This window comes from Ranitomeya variabilis, chromosome 4, assembly GCF_051348905.1.
Source record: "Ranitomeya variabilis isolate aRanVar5 chromosome 4, aRanVar5.hap1, whole genome shotgun sequence".
Taxonomy (NCBI): domain Eukaryota; kingdom Metazoa; phylum Chordata; class Amphibia; order Anura; family Dendrobatidae; genus Ranitomeya; species Ranitomeya variabilis.
Window position 1 is genome coordinate 531,348,469 of NC_135235.1, and position 22,968 is coordinate 531,371,436.

General features: G+C 45.9%; 1 protein-coding gene across 3 annotated transcripts in view; it reads right to left on the minus strand.

Annotated features, from left to right (window-relative positions):
* Positions 1–2,860: 2,860 nt before the first annotated feature.
* Positions 2,861–22,968, minus strand: part of MED24 (mediator complex subunit 24) — a 77,803-nt gene continuing 57,695 nt past the window's right edge. For all 3 annotated transcript variants that reach the window (XM_077252373.1, XM_077252374.1, XM_077252372.1), the window contains exons 24-26: positions 8,334–8,414; positions 3,556–3,704; positions 2,861–3,368 (exon numbers count right to left, since the gene is read on the minus strand). In XM_077252373.1, coding sequence (XP_077108488.1) covers positions 3,252–3,368; positions 3,556–3,704; positions 8,334–8,414 — 347 coding nt within the window. In that variant the 3' untranslated portion in view covers positions 2,861–3,251. The remainder of the gene's footprint in view (positions 3,369–3,555; positions 3,705–8,333; positions 8,415–22,968) is intronic.

Below are 22,968 nucleotides of genomic sequence, written 5' to 3' on the forward strand. Positions count from 1 at the left end.
AGACTGGTCACAAGGATTGCGTGACATAATGTTATGTGATCCCCGGGAGAGCCAGTGCTGACACTGCTGGAACGGCACCGGAGGGGAGTATAAGTTTTATTTTACAAAGGGGCAACATAGGAATTGAGAAGTGGTTGTCTGAGTAGTATACAATTCATTTAAGACCTTCCATTCTGGAAATACAGTAGTAGTTTTCATGATTACAGAGTGCAATATTTTTTTCATTAGAAGATCACTCTACCTCATTTTTTCTTTCTAACCCAGTTAACACAATATGACGTGTATATGTACATCATTTTAGGAGTGACCACGCATGGAGAGGGCCCGGGAGCCAAGCTCCCTCCACTCACGGTAGATGCTGGCTTTGTTACATAGCTGGTATCTGCCTCTAACAGAAGCAGCCAGAGCTGAGCTCTGATCACTGCCGTAAAATGCCGTCAATCTCAGAGTGGCGTTTAAATTAAACACTTACGAATGTACACACGCACTGACTTTTATCAGCCACCCTCGACATGATTGTGGGGCAAGGATGAGTTACATTGGCTGCTTGAGCATGCTGAAGGCCTCCATTACCACCACCATGGTACTGCTGTAATGCTCAGTCACAATACAGTGGCAATGCAATGATTGTTGGTTCACATTTGGAATTGCTGTGTCCGTAAAAGCATGATCCATCAAACCCCAAGATTAATTAACCCATACGGTAAGAGTCGCAAAGAAAACAAGAATCAAAAAGGCAAAATTACTGTTTTTCAGCAACCACTCCTCTCTGAAAAAAAAGCAATGAAAAGTGATAATGTTGTATACATCCAAAATTGACATGCAGCCATGGTGAATCTAAGATAGTATTAGAGCACGCCGAAGAAGCTATCAGCACTCAAGCGTGCTCGGATAACATCTTATCTGAGCACGCTCACTAATCACTACTAACCACTTAAAAACAAGCCCTCAAACAGCTCAACTGACGGAAAAATAAACATGTTACAGGTCTCGGAGGATGACCACACAAACTTATTTATTTATTTATTTTTTTAAAGTTAGTCATTTTTTTACTATTCAAAAAAAAAAAAAACAACAAAAAATACATGTATGCAAGTTTGGTATCACCATAATCATAATGACCTGAAAAACTACGAAAAAAACACAAATCTAGGTTTTTTTTTCTCCATTTCATCTCACTTGGATTTTTCTTTACCATTTTCCAGTGTGTTGTGTGGTAAAATGAATAGTGTAATTTAAAACAACTCATACCGCAAAAAAAAACAAGACCTCATCCAGTTGTTTATGGAAAAATTAAAGTTATGGCTCTTGGAAGAAGGAGAAAAAAAAACGTAGATGCGTAAACAACTCAGTTAACGCATTATTCCAAGAGTCATAAATTATCTTTCTGTTAACAGTTTTGGATGAGTACATACATTTTACCATAAAATGCAATGAAAAATGTGGGAATAAAATGGTTAAAAAAAAAGAAATTATTCCAAATTTTTTTTATCTTTTGGCGTTGGGAGATTGTTTTTATGGCATTCACTCTGCATTAAAAATTACCTGTAAATATGATTATCCTGGTCATTACAATTACGGCAATGCTAAACTTAATGTTGTTTTTTATAGATTTTATTGGAAAAAAAATACAATAACTTTCTAAAAATTTTTTTTTTAAAAATGTGTTTTTATGTGGTCATTTTATGAGAGACACCTTTTTATTCTCCCTCCATGCAGCTGGCTTAGTGCTTGATTGTTTTGCACGCTTAGCTGAGGGTTTTTATTAATACCATTTTGGAGTACATATGACGCTTTCATCACTTTTCATTGTAATTCTGTGGAGTGAAGTGTGGCAACTGAATAATGGCTATTTTGGCATTTTGATTTTTCAGAATTTAATGTTCCATTAAAATAATTTTATATTTTGATAGAACAGACTTTTCCAGACTTGGCCACCCCAAATAGATTTATTTTTTTATAACTTCTTTATGTTTTAAGGGTGGGAATTTAATATTTATATCTTCTTTTAATATTTTTAACTTTTATTTTTTAGATAACTTTAGGCCTTTTGGTGCCGACTGACACAAAAAGGCCACCGTACAAAAACAGAATATGAGTCCTTTACAGTCTAATAAGGTGTATGTGTTTACCACTTAGAGGTGGAAGAGGCCCCCATGCTTCTTGGGCCCCTGTACCAGTCATATGTCTGGCCTTGTTTATATTATAATAATACAGTACCACAGTATATAGAGAAATCGAGGTTCTCCAATGAAGCCCATCTGGTGGCTGAGCTTCACAAGAGGACTAACATAGCAGATACGGGGGGCCTTCAGCACGCCCCTGGCTACCATGGTGACCCATTGGTTCCCCGGGATAGTGTTTAAGAAGGGGGAGATGAGAGGCGGTGCAAAGCGCACCAGCAATGACATCATTTATACGGCTGTCTAAGATTGAGAGTGGCATTTAAATGGTTAAACTGCAAATATTGGAGCCAGCTCCGGTCACTGCAGATATTGGCAGATGCTGGTTTTGTATTTTTCTATAGATTGTGTTACCCCATTTTGATGGAAAGTTTTCTTCCCCAGAAATGGAAAATCCTTCACCAAGTCATCAAAATGATCTGTATTACACGTTCATCTGCCACAGGTATAAACTCATTTCATGTGCTCCAGAAAGGTGTTTAGCATTTTAATAGGAGACTACAGTATGGAACAGTAAGTAATCCAACAAAGCAGGGCACATTTACTAAACCTGTCTAATTTTCAGGCAGTGTAAATGTAGACTACGCAGTCTAAATAGGCAGTAAACCTATCGATGTGGCTAATGCTGGAAAATAAATCGGAAGCATCTTCAGACTGTCTAATGTAACTGTACACCATCTATAGGTTGGCGCTTAGAATTCGTGCCAAGACTCTGGAGCACCGTGCGGTACTTCTGACCACACCCCTGTCATTAGCCACACCCATTTCTTACAGGCCAAGCCCCTTTGACGAGTAAGTTGGTAAAATATTTCCAAATCCCATAATAAAGCCATGTCCCTTCTACTAAGTGCAAATAAAGACTCTCCCAATGGGTCTTCTGTAATCAAGGTAAAGTGTATAAAATGGCTCAACCAGGGTCCACTGCAACTGAACGTGGTGGTATCTCACAAGATGAGAGTGGATCTATGGGCTTCATAAAAACTGTTGCATATTGTATAGACAAGGCAGATATCTTGAAGAATTTGGCTAGCTGGCAGAAAGAAAGGGAGGAAAATGGTTCATAGATGCTCAGAGGGCTGTCAATGCTTTGGCAGCTACTCTCCTCCCAAGAGGAAGAGTCAAGTCAGTGATGGCCAGCACAATCTTAGGACTTGAGAGCGTGGACACTTTAACCAATTCAGAGACCTGAAGAAAAAAAAAATATATATATATTTAAAATGAAGTACAAATAATAAACCAGGAGTGTTCCTGCATGGTGGTACTCCGGCCACTATGTGCGAGGAAACTTCTGCTCAACTCTATAATGAACAGAGCACAAGGAGATCTAACCTAATCACTGACCGTCACAAATAAAAACACAATCCTTACTCACCATGCTGAAAGGCATGAACTGAAGGATCCCACCTTTCCCTCCCTGCTCCAGGCTCTCCACACATTCCTCCATAAACCACTGCACAAACTGTGTGTGGGCTCCAGCCGTCCGGGCTCCGAGGATGGACGAGATCAATAGGAAGAGGTTGGCTGTGTGCAATAAAACGAGTCAGGAAATATGTCCTATAGGTCCGCACAGCATATCTGACAAGAGACAGGTACTAGGGAAGAGGGGGGCATTAAAGAATTTGTTCAAGTCTAATTTCTGCAAATTTTAGGCAGAAATGGAAATCATTTGGCTCTTATCCATCGCAGTAAGAAATATACTAGCAGCATGGTCATCAGAATATTTTGTGTACATGTCATTATAGGCAGTGTTAATGGGGCTTTCACAGAAATATAACTCTGTTCATACACTTATCTGCATCATAGAGAGGGGTCCACTGTGCAAAACATGTTAGGCTGGGTTCACATTGCGTTTATATGGCACATATAACATAACATAGCATAACACGGTGTAATGCAGTCCATTAATGCTGCCATTAACCCCATTATCGGGCGCATCGCGAACGCATGCCATAATGGGCATGCGCTAGCGATGTGTAGTCATTCTGTGACGGACCCTCCGACGCAGACTGCTGCGTTTCCGGGTCCGTCACTGCTAGCACAGATAGAGCATCTGCTAGCTCTATCTGCGCTAGCGCCATCACATTTCGGCACTTGCGCTAACGCAGTCCGTTAAACGCATGCGTGGAATGGGCTGCTTTAACGCAATGTGAACCTGGCCTTACATGGTTACCTACTAATTTAATTGTTTTCCTTCTAATTTATCAGTCATACTTAATATATAAGTGTGTGTTCATATCAGAAATAAAAGGGAACACTAAAGTACCACAACCTAGATATCACTGAATTAAATATTCCAGTTGCAAATCTTTATTCATTACATTGTGAAATGTGTTGAGAATAATAAAACCTAAAAATGATCAATGCAAATTAAAGACAAGGAAATGATGCTTAGTAGTGTGTGCCCTTCACGTGCCTGTATGACCCCCCTACAACGCCTGGGCATGCTCCTGATGTTATCTTGCGGTATCTCATCCCAGACCTGGATGAAAGCATTAGTCAACTCCTGGACAGTCTGTAGTGGATGGAACGAGATGCGATGTCCCAGATGTGCTCGATTGGATTCAGGTCTGGATTCAGGCCATAGCATAAATGTCTTCATCTTGCAGGAACTGCTGACACACTTCAGCCGCATGAGGCCTACCACTGTCATGTAACAGAAGGAACCCAGGGTCCAGTGCACCAGCACAATGGGTCTGAGGATCTCATCCCGGTACCTATTGGCAGTCAGGCTACCTCTGGCTAGCACATGGAAGGAAGAAATGCCTCCCCACACCATTACTGACCCACTGCCAAACCGGTCATGCTGGAGGATGTTACAGGAAGCAGAACGTCCTCCATGGCGTCTCCAGCCTCTGTCACATGTGCTTAGTGTGAACCTTCTCTCATCCATGAAGAGCTAATGGTGCCAATGCTGAATCTGCCAATCTTGGCATTCTCGGGCAAATGCCAATCACCCTTCATGGTGTTGAGCTGTAAGCACAACACCCACTTGTGGACGTCGGGCCCTCATACCACTTTCATGGAGTCGGTTTCTGACACTGTGAGCAGACACATGGATGTTAGTGGCCTGATGGAGGTCAGTTTGCAGAGCTGTGGCACCACCCCTCCTCTTCCTCCTTGCACAATAGAGGAGGTAACGGTTTTGCTGCTGTCTTTGCCCTCCTACAGCCCCCCCCATGACTCCAAGTGTACTGCCTGTCTCCTGGTGTCTGCTCATTGCTCTGGACACTGTAATGACAGACACAGATACCCTTCTTGCCACAGCTCGCATTAATGTGCCATCCTGGATGAGCTGCACCACCTGAGCAACTTCTGTGGGTTATAGACACTGCCTCGTGCTACTGTACAGTACTTCTAGAGGTGAGAGCAATGACAAAATGCAATAGTGATCGAAACAGCCAAAAAGGATGAAAACAGAGAAATGACATGTGGTCATCTCTTGCAGAACCACTCCTTTATAGGGGTTGTCTTGCTAATTGCCTATCATTTCTACCTGCTGTCTGTTAAATTTGTACAGGAGAAATAGATGCACAATCGGCATTGCTTCATAACTGGACAGGTTCATTTCACAGAAGTGTGATTGACTTGGAGTTACATTGTGTTGTTTAAGTGTTCTCTTTATTTTTTGAGCAGTGTATATTAATATATATCATATACATAGTGCCTTGAAAGAATATTCATACCAAGTGGACTTTTCCACATTTTTTCACTAAATATATTTTTGGGGATTTTATGTGACATACCAACAGAGAGTAGCAAGTATTTGCGAAGTGTAAAGGAAATGATACATGGTTTTGACTGGGCCATTCACACACATGAACATGCTTTGATGTAGACCATTCCAATATCATCATGTTAATGATAGACTGAGGAAGGAGTCAGATCGATACTGAAACGTGTAATAAATGTTCACTGTTTTCTACAGCTCATCCTTGTCTTCATTGTGACAGCGTCCACATTTTTTTATTTTCTCATTGTTTGCTTCGCAATTACAGCTCTGGCACTATGTGTATGGTTGTTGTCTTTCGGCAAGGTGAACTTATGCCAGTGTCAGAAGAAAAGCTTCCCCACAACATGATGCTGCTACCACCACATTTGACGATGGGTATGGTGTTTTCAAGTTTATGTGCAATGTTAGTTTTCTGCCGCCCAGAATTTTGCATTTAGCCCAAAAAATAAACTTTGATCTCATCTGACCAGAGAACCTTCCTCCCCAAGCTAGCTGTGTCCCCTTCATGGCTTTTTGCAAACAGCAAATGTGACTTCTTATGGCTTGCTTTAAAAAATAGCTTTCTGCTTGTCACTCTTCCATAAGAGCAGATTTGTGGAATATACGTCCAAGGGCGCAGTCAGATGGCGTTATAACACGGACATTGATTGCATTGCAATGTTCGAACTGTTCGTTGGCTCTCCTAATCACAACGTGACAATTTCATAGAAATACATAAATATGTCATGCGCGGCTCAGGAGAGCTGCCAACCAATCCAAGCATTGCGATGTGATAAGTCATCTGTGTTATACGGTATTCTGATTGCGCCCTAATAGTTGTCCTGATGACAGATTCTCCCACCTGAGGTGTGAATCTCAGCAGCTCCTCCACAGTGACCATGGGCCTCTTGGCTGTGCTTCTCTAATTAATGCTCTCCTTAGTTTGGGATGACAGTTTAGGTGGACGGCTAGATCTTGAGAGATTTTCGGTTGAGACATATTCCTTCCATTTTTGGATGATGAAGTGAACAGTGCTCTGTGAGATGTTTAGAGCTCGGGTTATTTTTTATATAATTTAAGTCTGCTTTACTCTTCTCCACAATGTTATCCCTGACTTGTCTGGTGTGTTCCTTGGTTTTCATAATACTGTTTGATCCCTTAAGTTTTCAAACCAACCTCTGAGGCCTTCACAGATCAGCTGCCGTTATACTAAGAATTCATTACACACAGGTGGACTCAATTTACTAATTATCTGACTTCTGGAAGCAATTGGTATTCAGGATTTTACTCAGAGCTACCAGACTACAGGGGTTAAATATACATGGATGGCACAATTTTTAAAATGTAAAAAAACATGCATCATTTCCTTTTCACTTCACTAATACTTGCTACTTTGTGTTGGTAGATCACATAAAATCTCAATAAAATACATTTAAGTTTGTAAATATAACGTAAAATGGAATATGTGGAAATGTTCACAGGGTATGAATACTTTTTCAACGTACTAGTATATACATATACACACAGACACTACGTAACACAAATCCATCAAACATATAAATTGTAAAGTATTTTTTATGAAAGAAAATAAATATATCTCTTTTTCTTCATAAAAAAAGTTTACAATTTATATGTTTGATAGGTTTGTGTTATGTAGTAGTTTTTGGCCTGAAAACTGCATGAGTAATTGTTCACTTGCAAATTAGGAAATCCCATGTCAGTAGGATTATGGAGAATGTATTTCCCCATACAAGAGATGGCAACATGGACTGTGGTTTACAGTGGAACATCATCTATATGGATGGAGTCACAGCAACCCTAAGAAATTAAAGAGTATAACTGACTAACACGTTAATTTATTTCGACTGTGTCTGCAGTCACGGATTACATAGCTCCGCTTCCTAAGGGGCTGACAATCAGACTGATCTGTATAAGGTAAAGGAGGTATCCAGCTCATGTAAATAAAGCCTAACCATGGCATAGTGGAAAGATTTGTAACATGTATAAAATTACAAAAATACGCAAATTTACAATTTATTTGGTATTAAAAATTCCCAATTCTCTAAATTCTCAAGAAGAGAGATCTTTTAATTGTATTGCTGATGGTTTGTTGCCTAGGTTACCGACCACCTCCTTCTAATAGACTCTGTAGGCACTGCACTGCAGCCGGCTGGATCATTGGAGCGCTGCCCCATAGCAGCATTGGGGGAACGCGGTACAGCAATGCTACCGGTCTGAACTGTCAATCATTCAGGAGCACACTAGTCCGCGGAAAGCAGTGACCTCCTGATGAAAGATCATGGGACAACCGCTTTAAATATCACAACATTTTTAAGATCTCTGCTTGCTTCAAGTGAAAGCAAATATTTGTACAGACGTAAAGGGTAACATTGTCACTCACAGTTTGCATAGAGTCCACATATTAATATGGCAGAACTTACCTAGTACCCTGTTTAGTGGCTCTTTAGAGCTGATGTTATGGATCTGTGAGGCAGAAAGAGAGCTGTTCATGGGACGATCTACTGTTGGATGAAGAAAAAAAGGTTTTATTCTATCATTTAGCTGTATGCCTTTAGTATGGCAGCGCTTATGGCAAATCTACTTACTCAGATGTAGCAGCCTCCATATAGGTAAAAGGCTGGTTGTCCAATTGAAATTGGACGAACTCCTATGTGAATGGCAGCAGCCAAAGGACAAGATGTGTTGGAACCAATATACCTGGTCCTTTAACCCCCTCGTTCACCTTAAAAGAGGTATACCGGCCTAGTTTACTTCCGCACTGGACGGTGAGGGTGGTAAAGTCATGTCTACTGATACCTGCCAGGAGGTGTGCAAAATTGGTAGGTATTATGTACTTGTTCAGGTACACTACAGGTCCTTCTCAAAAAATTAGCATATAGTTTTAAATTTCATTATTTACCATAATGTAATGATTACAATTAAACTTTCATATATTATAGATTCATTATCCACCAACTGAAATTTGTCAGGTCTTTTATTGTTTTAATACTGATGATTTTGGCATACAACTCCTGATAACCCAAAAAACCTGTCTCAATAAATTAGCATATTTCACCCGTCCAATCAAATAAAAGTGTTTTTTAATAACAAACAAAAAAACAATCAAATAATAATGTTCAGTTATGCACTCAATACTTGGTCGGGAATCCTTTGGCAGAAATGACTGCTTCAATGCGGCGTGGCATGGAGGCAATCAGCCTGTGACACTGCTGAGATGTTATGGAGGCCCAGGATGCTTCAATAGCGGCCTTAAGCTCATCCAGAGTGTTGGGTCTTGCGTCTCTCAACTTTCTCTTCACAATATCCCACAGATTCTCTATGGGGTTCAGGTCAGGAGAGTTGGCAGGCCAATTGAGCACAGTAATACCATGGTCAGTAAACCATTTACCAGTGGTTTTGGCACTGTGAGCAGGTGCCAGGTCGTGCTGAAAAATGAAATCTTCAGCTCCATAAAGCATTTCAGCCGATGGAAGCATGAAGTGCTCCAAAATCTCCTGATAGCTAGCTGCATTGACCCTGCCCTTGATGAAACACAGTGGACCAACACCAGCAGCTGACATGGCACCCCACACCATCACTGACTGTGGGTACTTGACACTGGACTTCAGGCATTTTGGCATTTCCTTCTCCCCAGTCTTCCTCCAGACTCTGGCACCTTGATTTCCGAATGACATGCAAAATTTGCTTTCATCAGAAAAAAGTACTTGGGACCACTTAGCAACAGTCCAGTGCTGCTTCTCTGTAGCCCAGGTCAGGCGCTTCTGCCGCTGTTTATGGTTCAAAAGTGGCTTTACCTGGGGAATGCGGCACCTGTAGCCCATTTCCTGCACACGCCTGTGCACGGTGGCTCTGGATGTTTCCACACCAGACTCAGTCCACTGCTTCCTCAGGTTCCCCAAGGTCTGGAATCGGTCCTTCTCCACAATCTTCCTCAGGGTCCGGTCACCTCTTCTCGTTGTACAGCGTTTTCTGCCACATTGTTTCCTTCCAACAGACTTACCATTGAGGTGCCTTGATACAGCACTCTGGGAACAGCCTATTTGTTGAGAAATTTCTTTCTGGGTCTTACCCTCTTGCTTGAGGGTGTCAATGATGGCCTTCTTGACATCTGTCAGGTCGCTAGTCTTACCCATGATGGGGGTTTTGAGTAATGAACCAGGCAGGGAGTTTTTAAAAGCCTCAGGTATCTTTTGCATGTGTTTAGAGTTAATTAGTTGATTCAGAAGATTAGGGTAATAGGTCGTTTAGAGAACCTTTTCTTGATATGCTAATTTATTGAGACAGGTTTTTTGGGTTATCAGGAGTTGTATGCCAAAATCATCAGTATTAAAACAATAAAAGACCTGACAAATTTCAGTTGGTGGATAATGAATCTATAATATATGAAAGTTTAATTGTAATCATTACATTATGGTAAATAATGAAATTTAACACTATATGCTAATTTTTTGAGAAGGACCTGTATATCTGCAAAATGCGCACAATGGCAGGTGATCCCCAGCTCTTAAAGTAGAAGACGACGACCCAGAATACCCCTTTAACATCTGATCTTGCGCGGAAAGAAATATCAGACATGTTGGCTTTCATGCCCAATACTTTGGACTGCCGGGAGATGGTCCTCAGTCAGATGTGCATAGATGGTAAGAGTTTATACCTTTTACTTTTCTCAACATTGAAATACATATGGCGGAGCATGCTAGTTTTTGGGGGAGTCAGGACAGACCACAGACGGTCATTCAAGTTGTGAATCTGAATTAGATCAGTAGGATTTAGGAGCCAACCAGAGAAATCAAGGAGTCAAACAGTCTAGATCAGTAGTATATAAACCAAAAACTTAGTTGCCAACTGGAAGAACTACCAGGCACTTGAGCACAATGACTACTGACAGGCGCATAGGTGGCAAAAGTGAACTGTCTGTACAAAATATTAGCAAAATCTGAATCAATATGAGGAAGTTCCCTTCCAGGAACATCATGCTATCAGAACGGATAGAGGCTACAATAACGGTCTCTTTCACTTTGGAGGACCTGATGTATTTTTGCATTATATGGACATCCACAATTATTTCACTAAAAATCATGTAATGTTTAATTTGTCCTTCGGAGGCGCTGCAGGGAATTGGAACACTTACTGGAACCTACTGGTCTGAATTGTAGAACACCAGATCATCTGCTTATTTCCAGGGGACCGTTCTGACAAAAATGTACTAACATCACAGTACTACTAATAGACTTGCACACAAGTTTTATCAGAAATGCTCGGATTATGTTCCTCATCTGATACAAAACATGCGCAGGGAAAACGTGAGCATCTCAGAACACAGGAAGTTTTCAACGTCAAGATTCCCAAATTACAGCGCCCGGCATCCAAAACACTGAGGTCATCTGGCCTGCACTAAATTACTTGGCCACCGGATGCAAAAGGAGAGAGTCATCGTGAGTTCTGACATAGCAACATTCACTTGGCCGCAGAGTAACCTGCTGACCATGAATAACAGAGAAAGGAGAAGGAAGAGTTTTACAAGTGACGGAAAGGAAGTTGTTAGAATACTATTTTATTCCTACTGTTTCAGCAAGTCATGTCCGTGGTTGTAAAGAACATCACTGTATTGTTTCCAGGTTTCCCAATTCTTACCCTGAATGTATAATGGTATTGGAAAATTGGTAATAATGTGTACAGTGACATGACGAAGGCATGAGTGTACAGAGAAAAGGGAAAAAAGGATGAACATGAAAGGTTTATTTCTTATTTTGTATTATGGGGGTTGTCTGGTACTTTTGTATTCCTGGCCATATGCTAAGGATAGGTTATCAATACAAAAATCAGTGGGGGTGCAACAATCCAGCACCCCCCACTGGTCAACTGACCCTAGTGCCTGCCCGAACGGAAAAGCACAATTCTATCAACTATACAGTAGCCAAAGCAGGGTACTGCAGATATTATGCACCATTATTCATAGAATCCTGGAATATTAAAGTTGGAAGGGACCTCCCGGATCATCGTGTCCAACCCCTTGCTTAATGTAGGATTCACTAAACCATCTCAGACAGATGTCTGTCCAGCCTCTGCTTGAAGACTTCCACTGAACGAGAACTCGCCACCTCCTCGTGGCAGCCTGTTCCACTCATTGATCACCCTAACTGTCAAAAAGTTTTTTCTAATATCTAATCCGTATCTTCTCCCTTTCAGTTTCATTCCATTTCTTCTTGTGTTTCCATGTGCAAATAAGAATAAGGATGATCCCTCTGCACTATGACATCCCTTCAGATATTTGTAGACAGCTATTAAGTCTCCTCTTAGCCTTCTTTTTTGCAAGCTAAACATTCCCAGATCCTTTAACCATTCCTCGTAGGACATGGCAGTCCGCTCACCGTCGTGGTAGCTCTTCTCTGAATTTGCTGAAGTTTCCAATTTTTTTTTAAAATGTGGTTCTCCGAACTGGACACAGAGTTCCAGATGAGGTCTGACCAAGGAGAAGTAGTACTTCACATGCTCTAGACCAGAGGTCCCCAACCGCCGGTCCGCGGACCAGGACCGGGCCGTTGGGGTTTTTCAGCCGGTCCGCGGCGCCCCTGTTCAGCGGTCACGTGGGACCGCTCATTAGAGAAATGAATAGGCGGCTCCACCTCCCATAGGGGCGGAGCCGCATAATTCATTTCTCTAATCAGCGGTGCCGGTGACCGCTGACAGAGGAAGAGGCTGCGGCACCGAAGACCAGCTGTCCGGGGGAAGGAGCGGGACGCCGGGAGCAGGTAAGTATCGCATATTCACCTGTCCGCGTTCCACACGCCGGGCGCTGTCTCCATCTTCCCGGCGTCTCTCCGCACTGACTGCAGGCAGAGGGCGCGATGACGCATATAGTGTGCGCGCCGCCCTCTGCCTGATCAGTCAGTGCGGAGAGACGCCGGGAAGATGGCGCCGAGGAGCTGCAAGCAAGACAGGTGAGTATGTGTTTTATTATTTTTATTGCAGCAGCAGCAGCACAGCTATGGGGCAATAATGGACGGTGCAGAGCACTATATGGCACAGCTATGGGGCAATAACGGTGCAGAGCACTATATGGCACAGCTATGGGGCAATAACGGTGCAGAGCACTGTATGGCACAGCTATGGGGCAATAATGGTGCAGAGCACTGTATGGCACAGCTATGGGGCAATAATGGTGCAGAGCACTGTATGGCACAGCTATGGGGCAATGGTGCAGAGCACTATATGGCACAGCTATGGGGCAATTATGAACGGTGCAGAGCACTATATGGCACAGCTATGGGGCAATTATGAACGGTGCAGAGCACTATATGGCACAGCTATGGGGCAATTATGAACGGTGCAGAGCACTGTATGGCACAGCTATGGGGCAATAATAAACGGTGCAGAGCACTGTATGGCACAGCTATGGGGCAATAATGGTGCAGAGCACTATATGGCACAGCTATGGGGCAATAATGGTGCAGAGCACCAGGGAAACAAGCATGGTGCTCCCACTCATTCTGAACCTATGGTAAGTTGAATCACATTCTCATTATAAATGTCATAATTATATGATAAGTATGCACTAAGCTCCATCCCTCCATAACCCCACCCCCATATGACCAAAGCCCCGCCCCTGCCCCACCCCCACCGGGCCATGGAAAACTGGTCTTGCTTAAAGCCGGTCCCTGGTGCAAAAAAGGTTGGGGATCTCTGCTCTAGACTCTATGCTTCTGTTAATACATCCCAAAACGCTGTTTGCCATTTTTTGCTGCTGCATCACACTGTTTACTCATGTGCAGTCTGTGGTCTATTAGTATACCCAAGTCTTTTTCACACGTGCTGTTGCTTCATTCTATTCCTCCCATTGTGTAGATGTAATTTTTCGTTTTTCTTGTCCAGATGTAGAATCTTGCATTTATCCGTGTTAAATACCATTCTATTAGTCACTGACCATTGTTCAAGCTTATCTAGATCCTTCTGAATCCTTTCTCTGTCTTCTCTAGTGTTCGCTATCCATCCTTGCTTTGCATCATCTGCAAATTTGATAAGTTCAGTTCCCCTATCTAGATTATTTCTAAAAAAAAAGTTGAACAACACTGGGACCAGGACAGAGCCTTGTGGTACCCCACTTGAAACACTCTTCCAATTGCATGTGCAACCATTTATTACCACTCATTGATTTTGAACACTGAGACAGTCATGAATCCACCTAATCGTAGCCTTTTCAATCCCAGACTAGGTCATTTTTTCAATAGGGATAGTATGAGATACTTTAGCAAATGCTTTGCTGAAGTTGAGATATACTATATCTACTGCATTTCCCTGATCCATCCAGTCAGTGATTCCATCACAGGAGCAAATTAGATCAGTCTGGCATGACTTGTTTGATACAAACCTATGCTGGCTCTGGTTAATTACTGTATTCTTATCCAAGTACTTACATAATCTTCTGGGACTTCTCCTGTTCTCCAGAATTTTTCAAAGATTCTGGCTAGTGGTTCTGCAAACTCTTTCAGTACCCTAGGATGTCATTCATCTGGACTAGGCGATTTAAATTCAATTCGCTTAAATGAGCTGTTCCCTCACCATCTCTCTGCGTATAGATAGTGTGGATTATTTTGTTCGATTTGATAGCACTGTGAAGATCAGTTGATGTTACAAACGCTTTCTTAGAAAATACAGATGCAAAATAGGAATTTAAAAGTTTTCCCTTCTCAACATCATTTTTGACCACTTCACCCTTTTCATTCTGTAAGAATAATAGCATCTTTTACTTTTCATTCTGTAAGAATAATAGCATCTTTTACTTTTCTTTGCTTTTGACATACCCCCAAAATCCTTTTTTATTGCTTTTGGTCTCCCTTGCATGCCTCATTTAATTACTGGCTTTACCTCTTCTAATGCTTGCCCTGCATTCCCTGCAGACATTATATTGTTCTTTTTATATCCCCCCCTCTTTTCATTTAATATACATTTTGTTTTTCCTTTTTAACAAGTGATTAAGTTCTGTGTTCATCCATCCTGGTCTCTTTAAATGCTTCCAATTCTTCCCTCTTTTCCAGATAGTTACTAAGTGCAGTGAGAATTTCATTTAGCAAAATCTCCCATCCTTCTTGGACATTTCTGTCCTTTAGAACATCCAGCCATTGGACCTTTCCTATCCTCTTTCTGAGTCCATTAAAATCTGCCTTTCTGAAGTCCAACCTTAAATTCATTTGAAAAGGGGTGGGTGTACAGTAGTCCGCTGCATCCACTAAACAGTTAATGGAGATGTAGACTGTGTGCTCACGATCGAGAAGTGGCAGCACTTTGGATCCAGCGCATGTTCGCTGCGTCCAAAGTGTTGCCCTTTATCGAACGCAGGTGAATCCGCATGTGTTCACTTAACTGTGCAGATTCACCACAACCAATACATTTGACTGTTGAAATTTCTCTTGCGTCCCTGCAAGATAAAATAGACATGCTGCGGTCTGGAGAGACATGCCGCATGTCCGTCTCCACGGTGATCCGCGGGTGTCTCTGGATGCATAGTAGGCATGGGATTTCTTGAAATCCCATCCACTATGCTGTAATAGCTGGATGCTGCGGGTCGGACTCTGATCAAGTATGCAGCGTCCAACCAGCAGCGTTTACTGATCATGGGCACATACTCGTACTGTTCTGCTCTGCATCTGACAACATCTATCAGCCACTTAAAACAGCTGTTCGATGGGTTTATAAAGTACGGGACCTCTTTAATTAGTGCACAAGAAAAACAGGATTTTTGGTTGCTTACCGTAAAATCTGTTTCTCGGAGCCTTCATTGGGGGACACAGGAACCATGGGGGTGTATGCTGCTGCCACTAGGAGGCTGACACTATGCACAAAAAAGGTTAGCTCCTCCTCTGCAGTGCACACCCCACCGACTGGCATTATGCACTCCAGTTAGTGAGAAAGCAGTAGGAGAAAACAATAAGGTTGAAATAACATAAACACAAACATGAGAACTGTAAACATGAGAACAGTCATAGAACACAGAACAGAAAACTGAATAACATGGGAGGGTGCTGTGTCCCCCAATGAAGGTTCAGAGAAACAGATTTTACGGTAAGCAACCAAAAATCCTGTTTTCTCTATCGCCTCTCATTGGGGGACACAGGAACCATGGGATGTCCCAAAGCAGTCCCTGGTGTGGGAAAAACAGACTTCCATCAGGTCAGAGGACTCACCACCGCCGCCTGCAAGATCCTTCTGCCTAGGCTGGAGTCCGCCGAAGCGTAGGTATGGACCTTGTAAAATTTGTCGAACGTGTGGATGGAAGACCAGGTTGGCGCTTTGCGAAGCTGTAGGGCGGAAGCCCTGTGGTGCGCAGCCCAGGAGGCACCGACTGCCCGGGTAGAGTGAGCCTTTATCCCAGGAGGGGGCACTCTGTTCTTGACCCGGTAAGCCTCCAAAATTGCCGTTCTGATCCAGCGAGCAATGGTCGCCTTGGAAGCCGGCAGGCCTCTACGCGTGCCATCAGGAATGATGAAAAGAGAATCCGTCTTCCGGAAAACAGCCGTTCTAGTCAGGTAAATCCTCACTGCCCTGACGAGGTCCAGCTTGTTCAACGATCGCTCCAGAGGATGAGTCGGAGCTGGACAAAAAGAAGGTAGAACGATGTCCTCGTTGAGGTGGAAAGTGGAAACCACCCTTAGGAAGGAAGGCGAAAGCCTGAGGACTACCTTGCCCTGGTGAATGACCAAGAACGGAGGTCAGCAAGAGAGGGCCGCCAACTCGGAAACGCGGCGGATAGAAGTGATGGCCACAAGAAAGGCCACCTTCCACGATAGGACTGACAGGGGAATCTCCCTGAGAGGCTCAAAGGGGGAGACCCTCAGAACGTCCAGTACCAGATTTAGATCCCATGAATCCACCGGGGCCCTATACGGAGGGACAGCATGGGCTGCTCCTTGAAGGAAGGTCTTAACCTGTGGCCGAGAAGATAAAGTCTTCTGAAAAAGGATGGAGAGCGCAGAAACCTGGCCCTTTAGGGAACTAAGGGCAAGGCCCGAATCCAGTCCTGCCTGAAGGAAGGCCAAGATGGAAGGCAGGGAAAAGGACATAGATGAAACGCGGTTGGTCTCGCACCAACGGAAGTAAGCCTTCCAGGTACGATAGTACAGAGGTCCCCAACCTTTTTTGCACCAGGGACCGGCTTTAAGCAAGACCAGTTTTCCATGGCCCGGTGGGGGTGGGGCAGGGGCGGGGCTTTGGTCATATGGGGGTGGGGTTATGGAGGGATGGAGCTTAGTGCATACTTATCATATGCTAAAGCTTTGTGGTACTTTTATCAGTGCAGTGTGGACCGATAACTTCTCTTGAGAGCACATGAGTAACAAACAGTAAATAAACTCAGCTCTGCTACATCAGTAAAAAACCTGATTAATGATTAATCAATTGGTTTTTTACTGATGTAGCAGAGCTGAGTTTGTTATTTATTAAGTTTCATGGCCACTTCATGAAATCCTATCAACAAAAAAATATTCAGCACTGTACATCTATACCCCAGCTCCCCACACATGGACCCTGCACAGCCGCCGGTAATACCTTCATTCAGAGGGGCCCAGCCCGCTGTTCCCGCACAGGCCGGATATCTCACCCATGGTGACTCCGGAAATACATGGTGACGTCACGGATTGGGAGGAGCTGCGGCTGTGGAAGCCGCCCGCCCTGCTCGTACAGCGGGAGATGGAAGGAGGGAGTGGCGGATGAGGGGGAGGAGACTTCCGCCCGAACTCCACGGCCGCCCACCAAAGGGGGAATGACGAACGCTGCGGCGCTGGAGTGTGACAAAATGGAGGCCGCACAACCGGCGTGTTTAGCCGCTAAAGTAGCTGTCAGGCTGTTGGGGACCTCTGCGATAGTAGATCCTGGAAGTCGAAGGCTTCCGAGCCTGGACGCTCTTAGAACTGCGGTCTCAACATCCACGCCATTAAATTGAGCGACCGAGAATTTGGGTGGCAGAGCGGACCTGTCTGGAAGGCGCCAGGGGGCGTCCGCGAGAAGGTTGACGATCTCCGCGAACCAAGCTCTCCTGGGCCAATCCGAGGCTATCAGAATGACCGGCACCCCTTCCGCTTTGATCTTTTTCAACAGTTTGGGAAGCAAGGGAAGGGGTGGGAACAGGTAGGGCAGCTCAAACCGTGACCAAGGAATGGCCAGAGCGTCGACGCCCACTGCAAAAGGATCGCGAGACCTGGAGACGAACTGAGGAACCTTCCTGTTTGTACGAGACGCCGTGAGGTCCACATCCGGAGTCCCCCATCGAAGACAAATCTGGTGGAAGACTTCCTGGTGCAAGGACCATTCTCCTGCCGTGAGACCCTCGCGGCTGAGGAAGTCGGCGGCCCAATTGTCCAAGCCGGGGGATATGAACCGCGGATATCACCGGAACCGTTGCCTCTGCCCAGAGGAGAATCTTGGATACCTCAGCAAGGGCCAGGGAGCTCCGAGTCACCCCCTGATGGTTCACACAAGCCACAGCCGTGGCGTTGTCCGTCTGGATTCGGATAGGTAGGCCCTTGAGAATCCTTTCCCAGTGACAGGGACAGAAAAATGGCCCGAATCTCGAGGACATTGATCGGCAGAGCTGACTCCTGCGCCGACCAACGGCCCTGGACCGTCAGGTGGCGAAACACCGCACCCCAGCCGAGCAGGCTGGCATCCATCGTCACCACTTGCCAGTGCACTTAAGGAAGGACCTGCCCTGGGAGATGAGAGGTGACGTCAGCCACCAGTTGAGAGACCGTTTGACCCAGGGAGGGAGTCGGATCGGACGATCCAGAGAGAAGACAGGCCTGTCCCACTGATGCAGAATGGCTTGCTGAAGGGGTCGTGAATGAAATTGGGCGAAGGGAATCGCTTCCAATGTTGCTACCATCCTCCCCAGAACCCTCATGGCCGATCGGAAGGAGGGAGGCCGAGAACCCTGGAGCAAGCGTATGTCCCGACGAAGGATGGATCTCTTGTCTTCGGGAAGAAAGACTTTGGTCTGGCGAGTGTAGAAGAGCATGCCCAGAAAGATGATGCGCTGAGAAGGAATAAGGTAGGACTTCTTCTGGTTGACCAGCCACCCGAAACGGGCTAGGGTGTCGAGAACGATGGACAGGCTTTTGTGAGCCTGAGAAAAGGACGGAGCCTTGATGAGGATGTCATCGAGGTATGGAAAAAGAACTAGGCCTCTGACCCTCAAGATGGCCATAAGCGCCGCCATGATCTTCGTGAAGACTCTTGGGGTGGTTGCAAGACCGAACGGCAGGGCGACGAACTGAAAATGTTCCTGGAGCACCGCAAAGCGCAGATATCGGTGATGTCCCGGGAATATCGGGACATGGAGATAGGCTTCCTGAATATCTATGGAACACAGAAATTCCTGAGCCTCCATGGAAGCAATTACTGAACGAAGGGATTCCATCCTGAAGTGCTTCAGACGAACTCTCTTGTTCAGCAATTTTAGATCCAGAATGGGACGCACCTTGCCGTCTTTTTCGGTATCACAAAAAGGTTTGAATAGAAACCTGTGAACCGTTCTTTTTCTGGGACGGGAACGATTACCCCGGCTTTGAGGAGAGAAGAGATGGCTGCGAAGAAACCCGGAACTAGAGCGGGGTCTCTTGGAGGCCGGGATTCGAAGAAACGATCCCGGGGTCGTGAAACAAACTCTATCTTGTATCCCGAGGATACAACTTCCCTGACCAATGCGTCCTCTACTGAGGAGATCCAGACATCCCTGAAGAAGAGGAGACGGCCGCCCAGCCTGGGAGGTGGGATGGGTTCTTGCTGAGAGTCATGCCGAGGTGGTTCTTCCAGTCCTGGACCTGGAGGATCTACCCTGGGAGTAGCGAGGATGCCAGGAAGGAGTGGGCCTAAAGGATACCGTCTTCTTCTCTTGACGTGCCTGTGGCCTCTGTTGCTGCTGGGAAAAGGAGTTTGACGCCACGAAGCGGCGAATAGGCCGAAAAGACCGAAATTGACGTCTAGGAGGAGGACGACGAGGCTTGGCCTGGGGAAGAAGAGAACTTGTGCCCCCGGTGGCATCCTTAATGATTTGGTCCAGCTTAGAACCAAAGAGACGAGACCCCTGGAAGGGCAGGCTGGTAAGGGACTTTTTGGAAGACAAATCCGCCTGCCAGGCCTTAAGCCAAACGGTCCGGCGGATGGCGACCGCATTGCTGGACGCCTGAGCCACACAAGACGCGGCATCCAGGGAGGCGGAGAACAGGTATTCGCTGGCGTGAGAAATCTGGTTAGCAAGTTCCGCCAGCTGTCCGGGTGGAGCCCCGTCCAGGATGCCCTGACGGAGCTGTTTGGCCCATTTGGATATGGATTTTGAAACCCAAGTGGAAGCAAATGCCGGGCAAAGACTGGCTGAGGCCGCTTCAAAAGCTGACTTCGCGAAAGATTCTATGACTCTATCGTTAGAATCCTTCAGAGATGCTCCGCCGGACAGTGGGAGGACCGTGTTGGTGGACAGTCTGGAAACTGGAGGGTCCACTGAAGGAGAAGCAGTCCAATTAGCGGTGAGCTCCGGAGAAAAAGGATATAAAACGCCAAGTCGCTTTCCTCTCTGAAAGCGTCTGGTCAGGTTCTCTCTTTCTCTAGTCATAATCTCCTCGAATTCAGGGTGAGGAGCGAAAAACTTGGAAGGTGGTTTAGCCCGTCTAAACGAAACCGCCTGATCTGCGGGTTCCGTAGAGGACTCCTTGATGCCACAGGTTTGATTTATCGCTCCATTGAAATTCTGAACCATATCCCTCATGGTAGCGATTTGGTTCGAATCCAGCTCCGAAACATCCTCTGGAGGCGCATCTGAGATTGCCTCGCCTGACGGAGGACTGGAGGGAAGTCGACCGCAGAGAAGGACCATGTGGTGAGATGGAGCGAGAAGAGGACTCAGACCGGCGTTCCTGTCTGGACCTTTTGCGGCTTGCAATGGAGGGCTCGGACGGAGCTTCCTGCGACCCGCTGGCTACAGCGGGAGTCTGCAGGGGTAATCGGTCCAGCACTGACACCAGAGTTTGAGACAGTCGTGTTAGATCCGCCACCGATTGGGACAGAGAGGAAACCCAGCCTGGGGTGGGGGTATTGCTCTCAAGCGGAGCGGCTGGGGGATCCTGGGCGGTGGGAACAATCGGGTTGCTGCAGGCCTGACAGAGTGGAGAGGACTGACCTGAGGGAAGTTTGCAGTTACAAGACGAACATGCAAAGTATTTGACTAAGGCAGAGGAATGAGAGGAAGAAGTAGGAGGACCAGAGCAGCCCCCTTTAGAGGTAGACATTTTGAAAAGGTCCCTAAAGAAAATGCCAGAGGGTTAGGGGACAAGGGGGCAGAGGGAGGTGTCAGTCTGCAGTGCAGCTACTCACGCAGACGAAGCGGTTCCAGACGGAAAACGCGGCCCAGCTTGAAGATGGTCCCTCAGGGAAGAAAGCCTTCGTGGAAGGGAATGCGGATCCTGCAGCAGTGCAGCCAAAGGGATCTGGGGCCCGTAGTCGTCCACTGCCGAGCACCGAGGAGAGAAGAGGCGTACGTGGGTGCACTAAGATGGTGCCGGTGGGCGGAGCAACGCCGAGGGCTGATGGTCGGGCAGAAGAAAAGCCCGCCGAGTAAGGAGGAAGTGGGCGGGGAGGTGTTGCCGGAAGTAGGCCCCGGGAGAAACAGGGACCTAAATTAGAAATCGGTGACCGCTTGAGAGGGCCGCGGCGCCGGCGCTGCCCGGCTGGAGATGCGGCTTCTGGAGAGCGGCGCGGCAGCCTGCAAGGCCGCCGCATAAAAAAGGGGGAGTGCTGCCGCAGGATCGTGCCGCCGGGAGTAGGAGAAACTGCGGTGCCGGCGCTGCGTGGCTGGAAGGTGCGGCCTCTGGAGCGGCACGGCAGCCTGTGACGTGGCAGCCTGTGACGTCGCCGCCTAGAATGGGGGGGGGGAGCGCTGCCGCAGGCTGGCTGTCGCCGGAAGTAGGCCCCGGGGGAAGCCGGGGCCTAAATTAGGAAAGCGGCGACCGTTGGAGAGGGCCGCGGCGGTGCTCAGTGTGGTCATAGGAAAGGTAACGCGGCTGCCTGTAAGGCCGCCGCGCTAGACAGGACCGCCGCGCAGGGCACAAAGAAAGTGCTGCAAATGCAGCGATGACCCCTGCCGATTCCCGGGACCCCTTTAGGAACGCCGACCAGGCCAAAAGGTGGCCTGGAAACATGGCAAGAAAAAAGGGAACCCAAGGGACCCCCGGGACTAGAATACTCACCTACAAACATCCCACGTCGTCCGTTACTAACCTCAAACTTGGGACAGGCATCAGACGTCCATGGAAGCTGATGATGGACGTCCTCGTCTCCTCCAACCGACAGGCTCTGGTGGGCGAGTGGGTGGGGGACGGAGCCAGGACTGGACTTCTGAGCATGCTTGTGTGCTAGACTCTTGCTCCTGGAGAGGGATCTATGAGGATATGGGGTGGCAGTACACGCCGTACTCATAGTCCGCCTTGTGGGAATACAGGTGTGACTGTTCACCCTGTATCCCTTCCGGAAAAAAAACAGCAGTTTCCTTATCAGCAGAGGCAGGATTGCAATGACAGGTAAACCCTATACACAGCCGATAACACAGCATCCACCAATCACAGTAGATGATGCCACAGCTGACCCTGCTCCCTCTCTCTTCACAAAGATCATTGCACACGCTCACTAGATGCTACAATCCAAAAGATAGGGTCCAACTCAGTCTATCGCTGCTAATGTACATGTGAATTTTCTGCAAGGACAGGAAGTAAGAGTGTATATGAACCCTTCTGGTCACTGTGAAACATGGAAGATTTGTTTAAATTTTTTTAATATAGATTCTGATACGAAAAAAAGAAAAACTGCCATTTTTTACATTTAACACTGAAATCTGAATTAAACAACCTGCCATTTTCTGATTACATAATCCCTTCCAAAAATTGCAGCTCATCCTGTGCAAAAACAAACCCTCATACAGCTATGTTGATATGAAAATTAAAAAAATTCTGGTTGAAAAAAACAACAAAAAATTGTTATGACGGGAATTGATTAATGACAGGACACTGGACAGCCCCT